The 9,423-nt window shown below is 37.5% G+C and overlaps 2 protein-coding genes across 11 annotated transcripts in view; one reads left to right on the plus strand and one right to left on the minus strand.

Annotated features, from left to right (window-relative positions):
- LOC126916645 (phosrestin-2-like) overlaps positions 1-8,536 on the plus strand; it is a 47,780-nt gene extending 39,244 nt beyond the window's left edge. For all 10 annotated transcript variants that reach the window (XM_050722640.1, XM_050722644.1, XM_050722641.1 and 7 more), the window contains 5 exons: positions 952-1,099; positions 1,717-1,917; positions 3,591-3,754; positions 6,274-6,555; positions 7,264-8,536. In XM_050722640.1, coding sequence (XP_050578597.1) covers positions 952-1,099; positions 1,717-1,917; positions 3,591-3,754; positions 6,274-6,555; positions 7,264-7,551 — 1,083 coding nt within the window. In that variant the 3' untranslated portion in view covers positions 7,552-8,536. The remainder of the gene's footprint in view (positions 1-951; positions 1,100-1,716; positions 1,918-3,590; positions 3,755-6,273; positions 6,556-7,263) is intronic.
- LOC126916651 (sex-regulated protein janus-A-like) overlaps positions 1-9,403 on the minus strand; it is a 63,974-nt gene extending 54,571 nt beyond the window's left edge. Inside the window, exons 1-3 of the mRNA XM_050722659.1 lie at positions 9,263-9,403; positions 9,042-9,153; positions 8,696-8,869 (exon numbers count right to left, since the gene is read on the minus strand). Of these exons, the coding sequence (XP_050578616.1) occupies positions 8,696-8,837 (142 nt within the window). The 5' untranslated portion in view covers positions 8,838-8,869; positions 9,042-9,153; positions 9,263-9,403. The remainder of the gene's footprint in view (positions 1-8,695; positions 8,870-9,041; positions 9,154-9,262) is intronic.
- Between the last annotated feature and the right edge of the window lie 20 nt (positions 9,404-9,423).

The raw sequence follows: 9,423 nt of genomic DNA on the forward strand, positions 1-9,423 counted from the left end.
TATGTCAAATATCCATTGAAACCTTTTCGCCGCGCTACGATTTCGCTCTCCGTGAAACGATGTACTTGGCTGAACAACAATGGCATATCTCGACAATGCTTGACACCTAGTCGTGATAAACCTCGTACAACCTTCCTCTCTTTGTAAAAGCCCCGCGCGTAAAGCGTGGAGTTATCCAGAACGCGTTCGCGTTCGCGAATCGCTTCGGCGATCGATAAATTCCGTTTCGACGCACAATTTTCCACCATTATGTTTATTACACAAATAGTTAATTGATCATGATAAAATACTCCGAACGAGCCTTATACAAATATGCTCGATTAAATGAAAAAGATTTTCGAGCAATTATAAATGGATATCGGGTAAAAAGCCAGACTCGATTTTATCGAGAATCGATAAACCTTGCGCATCGATAAACTTCGAAATAGTCAATTAATTAACATATGTCAAAGACCAGCCTAATATACGTCGATAATTTGTGTGTAAATCCTCTATCGATCGACTAAGCAGAACAAATTTCGGGGGATTATTCCGTCATCGGGTAATGAAACGTTCAAATATATATTCATCAGGCAAACCGTCGAATCTCTCTGAAGGAAAACGGAATGATCTCTGGATCCCTGGGTCGAACATTAATTACCGCACAGATGTAAAATTATTAAACTTACGATCCTCGTCGCTACCAGGCTTCGAAATACAATTTGGAAATATTACTGTCGTTAATTTTTTAATCTCTAAACACAGATATACCATTAGAAATATCCTTTATATATACTCTGGTAATATATTCAATTCAAAGGTGTGAGTTACTTTAAACTAGGCACCAGAATGTCAGTCTCTCTAGCTCTTTCTATCGATAGTAATTTAACGAGACGATGGAGACAGAGACACGTTATACATTACGAAACGAATCGTTCGCGACGGTGATAAAGTTTCGATGTTCTATTGCAGGAAGCGTTGGTGAAAAGATTAGGTCCAAATGCTTACGCGTTTACCATGGAAATCACGCCGTTAGCACCCCCGTCGGTGCAATTGGTGCCTGCTAAGGAGTACAATGGGGCTCCCATTGGTACTAGCTACGACGTCAGAGCTTACGTAGGTGAGTAAACCGAGTCGAGGTTCGTTTAAGGGAATAAAACAGAATCGACCGAACCTTTATGAAGAAACGCCTGAAAACGATAGATCGCTATTCTCACTGTGAAATTCATTCATTTTGAAACTCTATAAAAGCTGTACGATATAAAAGGATTATTCAGCTATCCACACGTCGTGTTCCCGTGTGAAATCACCAGGAAAATCAATAAAATTTATCGATTAAAAAAATCGAATCGGTAAACGAGGGAGCAAAGAGCGAATAAACGAACAGAAGGAAAAAAAGTAGACGTCAAGAGTTGATCGATGAATTTACTCGCTGTTCATTGATTGAACTTCGTCATCGATTTGCCAGATCGTATTTCGTGTTCCCTGGCAGTAATGGCTTAGAATCACGTAGAAACTCTCGATTTAAAAAGCCATGGTAACGCGTTACGCCTACGTAGCAAATTAAATCGTGTCTTCTCGATCGCGTTTTCAAAAGGGAATCGTACGATCGGACTACGATCTTTACGATTGAACGATCGCTTCGAATTCCGATTACCCGAGAACAACCTTCCTGGCTTGATACTCTGTAAATAACATCGTAACTGCCTGCTAAACGCTGGACACGATGACATTTAGCTGAACGAGCGGACGAGAAGCTGCATCGGAGAACGACCGTCAGGATGGGTATCCGTATCGTTCAGCGTACTACGAACCCACCGTTGCCAGCTACCAGCGTATATAGCGTGCCAATGTCAGCGAGTCCTTCTCCTGGATCCAGAGGTCAAGCTTGTAAAACGAGAATCTCGTTCATGGAAAATGAGATCACAGAGGACGAGGGTAAGCTCTTTATTTCTGGATGAGTGGCATGAAGCATCAAAGTGTGTTCGGTTTGCTTTGAAGCTGATCACAATTAGTCATTGCATACGAGCTGATCAATCATTTAAATCCCTGTTTAATTATCTGTAAAAGGCTATTTACGAATGTGTGTGTGTGTGCGAGTATGATTGGCGAGAAACGTTGGACAGGCTAAGTTTGCGATGATCAGTCGATAAAGGAACGGGCAGATGTTCCAGAGGATCATCCTTGTGATCGTTGCACGTTAACACTTTGACTGCCACGTCGAAATCACGTGTTTCGCTCAGGACGCCACGGCAGTATCTTTATTATTCAAAGCATATAATAGCAAAATAATAATAAATCGATGATACAAGACAACGTTCTTCCGCAATGGACCGTTTATCTTATTGGTGGTCACGGATGACCGCCGTGACGCCTTGGTAACAGTTGATAGCGACACATTATAACAGGGCTTCGTTTATTTTAACAAAACATTCGCATTCGTTATTTCGTCGCAAGCGAAACGTGCAGAATATATTGTTGAACCGTATAGAAGATATTAGTAAACGGCATTTGCTCGTTCTATATATAATAGTAAAATATGTTCACACTTCTAACTTCGATTATACGATTACGAAGCAGCATTTACGATTATTTTCTAAGCTGTGTTTATAATAATATTCGTAGATTACCCCTCGAAGATATGCATGCAAACACAATGCACCGTTAAGTGCAAGATTTGTTCTCATTTTTTTTTTTTTTTTATCGACGTTGTTACGTTTTACCAATCATTTCTCTGGTCAAGTTGTTCAAAGAAACTTTAATTTTTGATGGCATCGACCACGAAATTTTCCAACGGCTTCGCGGTACAAGGAGCTGTGCCGTCGAAGCGCAATACCGACATGCCCAATGTACCATCGATATTCCTACGTTTCTTTCGCCGACTTCTCGGAAGAACGCATACGCGGCGACCGCCGCGATACATCTAATAAATGCGTGTGTAGTAGGGATATCGAAGGGCAACAAAGGAAAGAGTCCGTGGTTTCGAACAAAAGAATCAGTCAGCCTATCTTAAGCTGCGAAGTACGAAAGGTCTCGTAATAAGCAAACCCGTTCGCAAAACCTTGATTGTCATCTTTTCTTCTTAATTGTTAATCGTTCGATCGTTGACCGAAATTGTTGCTTCTTTACTTGTTATTAAACTTTTTGTTAGCGAATCAAGCGTGGTTTCTCGTATACACTCGTTCCAACCACCTCTATTCTCATAATAGAAATAAGGGATCAATCAGTTCGTGGCGTCGATTGTTTAATCGTAACGAGAATTTACGACTCTCGTTGACGCGTTATCTCGCGATCGCGTCTTTCCGCGAACGATTGAAACAGATGTTCTACTAAAAATGTTTAATAGTTCAACGGGGCACATTTTATTTCAAAGTATCTTCTATTTATCGGTTACATCGAAAATACCCTAACTATCGATGACCACCGTAACGTCACAGGAGAAACCATAACCGGTCATATAGTATGACCAACGTGACAATCAAAGTGTTAATCGAGAATGTAGGTTGACTCGTCGCTTAGACAAAACAAATTCATCGATTCACATCCGAGTCTTCCATTTTTCATGCTTCGTTTATTTCAACTTGTTACAAATCTCTAATTGCCTGTTTCAGAGAACGCAGGGCCACATGCTGCGGTGGAGAAACCGTTCTTATTGAGCGATGGTCGCGTGGGTTTGGAAGCACGACTAGATCGTGCGATCTACGCTCACGGAGATCCAATAACTGTGCACGTCAACGTCAATAACAACAGCAGCAAAACTGTGAGGAGGATCAAGGTAAGGCGCATCCTTAGTCGCGCAACCGATTGTATTATGTATGAGCCGGATTACCAGCAACAGATTCAAATGCTAACAAGAGACTGATTGTTTGGCTCGAGAAGCAATTTGCGATTTATCCCTCCTTTATCCCTACCGCGAGTAACTTTTCGATAACTAGGCAAATTAAAATTACAAATAATAATCTGCGACGTGTGTCATTCGCGTATGTAACAACAGCTGATTTTAATAAGGATAGTCTCGATGAGATGTCCGATTATTAATTCATTTCGTAATTTTCAATAATAAAAAGAAAAAAAAGGAAAAGACAATCCACCATCGTTTGTGTCATCGTAAGTACCCAATCCACTTCGCAGCCAATTGCTATAAAAAAATGTTAACCATTTAACGCACACGCTGATGATGTAAACGATTATTTTACGGATTTAAGAACCAAGACATCTTATATGCATACTAAACTACGTATACAGCTTACAAGACATATATTTGTCATCCGTTTTCATTGTAAGGTGTTTCTTAGAATAAAAAATATAATCACTTTTATCGGTAAACCGAAAAAATGCGTGCGTTCAGTGGATTAAACCGTAGCATATCGAGTAAATGAAGTAATGTACGTACGATACGGCGGACCACGCGATTGCCTATTCTACTGCGCTTTATTGCTTCGCTCGGAGCACAAGGAAATAATCGAATACGAAATAAAATTCTCAAAAATTCAATCAAACTCTGGCTATCGTTACCCAACGTTAAACAGAAATACATAGATAATAAAATAGAGGGTTTTCGAACGATAGGGAAATTTACATAGAATTTGAAAGCTCGAGAAATCCCTTCGAAGCTACATAATTATCTCCATCGCGAAGACAGTTTCGCGTGAAATACGATGGTGAATAGTAACATTCACGGGTCAGAGAATATTAATTCGAGCAAAATTTCATTCGTAGAACATGCAGCCGTAATATAACTGTACATCGTATTTGAGGAAACCCGAAAATGGTCCAACTCGACGCTAGATACTGACTCACGCTTTAATTCCAGAATATTGGCGAATAGCGTACCGTGAAGAAACTTTGAGTTACAATTACCTCTTTAAAAATAAAAATAGTCGGGGATAGTATATCACCTGCTAGAAAACATATAGAGATGCTAATAATTTATCCTTTTCTCTCGTTTTAATGGAATCCGGTTGAAACACGCGCGTTGAATGTAACGTTGTAATTTGAATGAACAATGAACAAACAAATCGCTTGGAACCTAGGGACGTATGATAATAGAAACTTAATAGGATAAAACTTAATACGATAAAACTTAATAGGAAGAAATATTTAAAGGTAAAATTTTTTACCGAAGTAGAGCAAATAAAAAGTACAATGTTAAAACCAAAATTCCGTCGAGGCTTCGAAGAGCCATCAAATTAATATTTTACAACTCGTGCTAAGTTTCCTAAGTTTCCTAAAGTTTCGAATACTTTTGTAGAGGTGGTATTATAATGTTGCCCCTGATGGTTGTAGTTGCCGGCTGTAGATGTACCCGCTGCTGGAGTACTGCTAATTATTCTTCTATTTTGATGCGTGGAAGAAAAATCGGATCACGGGCACCGGAAATCGAATACCCGGGTCCCGAACGTTCGAAACCTAAGGCGCTAACAACTACGCTGCCGTGTCCGTTGCGGTATTTGTTGTCGAGCGCCGCCACACTTTCTTCGGTTATTTTTTAATTATATAGAAAAAGCTAAAAGATATAGAGGAAATCGATGGGATTGTAAATTAGGATAATAAATATAAGAGAATTAAAGGTAGGAGAGGTGGAAAAGAATAGAGAGAATGGGGTTGACTAGTGAATTCTCTCAGGCGACAGAAGGAGCCGAGTATGTAAAGCGACCACGTCCGTGTCAATTTCCTTTGCGCCACAGTTCATTAGCGAGTGTGACGAACATTGTTTGAAAACGAGAACAGACGGGTTCGATAGCGTGATGACTAGTGTACGGGTTCCGAATAGGTCCGCTATGTTAACTTTGTTCCGACAGTTTGACAAACAGACTGACACAGAGTAGACTCGACAAGTTACATACACTAGACTTAAAACACGTAGTCGTATTTGTTCTTCGGTTGGCAAATACCGGTCTTTCTACTAAATTAGCGTCGTAATTAACCTGCCCTTTATTTTAAATGCAACGAAGCTTCCCTTGCATAATGTATAAAACGAATAAATTAAAACGAAGGAATAAAACCAAGCAGAAATTATTTCTCAAGACTTGTTTCATCTCATTGCTTTACATTACGCTCCTCCATTAAAAGGTTTACTCTCAAAATTCTCTAAATACACATATTAAACTCCACAAAGCTGGCGGATTCTTTTAGAATTCATTAAACCTTCCAACCATTATAAAACAAAGCGTATTATACATTGTTCTAGCAACGGTATCTGTTATAATCTTTTCACGAAATTATAATATAATTATAATCTTTTTATGATATTTCGCATGATTCTCTCCATTAATGCAACCGGTTGTTCCGCAGGTTTTCATCGTGCAACACGTAGATGTGTGCATGTTCAGTAATGGCAAATTCAAGAACGTGGTGGCCTTGCTGTCGTCGCAAGAGGGATGCCCGATAGGTCCCGGAGTTTCGCTGAGGAAAAGCTATACGCTTAGACCGATCAAAGGCTCGACCAAAAATTGGATTGCTTTGGAAGACAGTTACACGAAGGCGGAAGCGACGTTAGCCTCCACCGTTATTTGCCCTGGAAACGGTCCAGAGGATAGAAACATTTTTGCCATATACGTTTCCTATTACGTGAAGGTAAGCCATCTTTACAAACAAAAAGATATTATAAGCGAAAATTGCTTCTTTGCCTATGGATCGTATAAACGAGATAATTTATGAAACTTAAACTATTCGTAAGAGCAGTCTATCATTTTTATCGTATAGCTAGACTGCGGGTATTTATGCATTTACGAGTACAGAATGTACAGAATAATATGCAAAGCTACGTATACAAAATATCGCAACCAAATCTTTATTTAAGTAAGTCCCACATTTTTATCTCTATTGTAGTATCGGGGAAATTTAGGTATAAATATTTCCTGATACTATTTATAATTTATTTACAATAAATAAACTAACAGATGTTAATTAGACAGAAAACGATGGTTGTTTGACTTGAACTAAATGCAACAATCTTATTTTATCTCAGCCACTCTCGCAACTCGACAACGCTAACAACTCTATTCTTCGACTTCTCGACTAACTCTGACCTCTGACTCGCTCTCTAATCCCATCCTGTTAACGCTCCGCAAGAACTAGGCGACTTTAGTCACATAGGCTTTTTTCCCTATGTAAACTAACAACCGAAGGACAGACGACGTTGTTTTGATCGATCTCTAATCGGGCTTTTTCCTTATGACACTACACTATTCATAAAAATACGAATTTCAATGAACATCCCATGTTTTTTCTCTTTTTTTTAATAATCACATTAAGCTTCGATTCATCTTATCATCCTTACAGGTAAAGCTACTAATTTCAACAATAGGCGGAGAAGTGTCGCTTAAGTTACCGTTCACGTTAATGCATAACAACACAGATCCGGATTTAGTGGGCTTTCCGTCCCCTATCAGAGAGCCAAGAGTTTTGGGGAAGCCGAACGAGGAGATTACAGAGAATCTCGAGAGGCAAGAGGATAACGAACACAAATACAACACAACTAAATTAGGACCGATTAAAGAGAAATTAAAAGAGTCCAAGAATATCGACGTGGATCTGATAGAGCACTATGAGGAAAGCGACAGTACCTGAGACCAGGCACAAACGACCGATGCATCGTCGCGATCACCCACGAAGAATAATAACGACGCGACAAACGTGAAAACTTCGAATCATAAGAACTGTAAATTGGGTTTCGATATACAGAGAGCTTGGTGTTGCTTTAGAAGAGCTTCTTAGTAACGCGAAAAGAAAAAAGGCAACGTTTAGAAAAATTGACCACGATGTTTTCTTTCTTTCGTTGATTAATTGACGATTGAGGAGGTTTCGATGAATACGCGAATAATTATGAAATTTTAAGTATTTTAAACATTTACGTATCGTTTTATCTTCCTTCATTAACGTCATGTATATATGTTGTGGGAAAACAGATTTATACAAATTTTATTCTCCGTATAATATCAATAGAGCGTAATAATTTTTAATTGCTAAAACTATCTTACTACAGGTTTGGTAAGGTTGATTGAGAGACGATTTTCGCCATTGAGAATACACTACGGGTTATGCAGTTCCTACCCGCGCCATTCTTATAAATGAAAATCGTACTGCCCTTTAAATTATGTGCAAATCGACGATTATCGAATAATAAGATTATTAAATGACACATTGTAAAATCTACTCATCTACATACTTGACAGAATCAATCATAAAAATCAATCTATAAAAAATCGAATATCTCGAATCTATTTTTTTAGGCAGAAAATATCTTGGTATTATCTCGTATTGTCTTTTATTAATTGTGAAATGAATGTTTTATGTAATTAAATAGATCACAAAAGTCATTGTACCTTAACAAAATAAGATAATCCAAAGGCATGTTTTACAATGATTTGTGCCTGACTTATGGATTTTATTGCACATGTATAGGCACATATGTATGTAAAACTGTACAGATTATATCGTTATTTATGTAAATAATAAATTATATGAATATGATTGTACAAGAATATATGTGAAGTTCTAACCTATGAATCTTCTAAATAATTTACGACTATAAATAAAATTTTTGTCTAAGATATTTATAAGTCTTATAACTTTCCATTTCATACTCACCACATATTTTACATAAGAAGATACTTCGTATAAAGATATTTCATGTAATAATATTTTAAGCAAAAAGGATTGTTTCAGCACAGAAACATCAAAAAATTATAAACATTTCATAATGATTACTTACAATGCCGCTCATGTCCTAGATAACCTCTGACGATGTGTTTGAAGACATTTTTACGTTCGTCAAAAACTTTGATCAAGACGTATTTAAATTTTCCATGATCATCGATATCCACATCAGGTACTTTATCCAGTGATTCTGACATCGTGGCAAGCTGTCTATTATTTGAGAACACCGCTAAAAAAACAACAAGCATCATAAACAACATAACCTATCGCTGCATTAGTTCATTACTTTCATTCTACCGGACAAATATACCAAAAGCATATTTGAAAGCAATACATATTAATCGTTTTTTAAATATTTTATCAGAATATTCAATCAAGTTATGTATTTTTTTTATAAATACCTTTAAAAATAAGACGCTAACGTTTTCAAGCTTCAATTCCAAAATTCTTTAAACTTGTGACCACGCCCATTTATGAAACCGTACGTTAGATGTCCTTGTTGTATTTCGAACACTAAAAAGAGACTTAAGTATATATGTAATCCCGCAGCGGGTAGCCACCAACATATTAATATAACTGTTGTGAATGTGAATCAAATGATGTTTACTAAAATACAACTCACGTGTATATCGTGTGCAATAACGTGTTAGGTTTTAGATGTAAAATGACACTATGAAGCAAACGTATAAAAAGTAAATGGTTCGGTTTGATACTTGTATATCAATCTGCACGTGTTTCTAACACATTTTACTATTTCATAAAGATTAATAAGTGCTATTATAA

This window comes from Bombus affinis, chromosome 5, assembly GCF_024516045.1.
Source record: "Bombus affinis isolate iyBomAffi1 chromosome 5, iyBomAffi1.2, whole genome shotgun sequence".
In the NCBI taxonomy this organism is placed as follows: Eukaryota; Metazoa; Arthropoda; class Insecta; order Hymenoptera; family Apidae; genus Bombus; species Bombus affinis.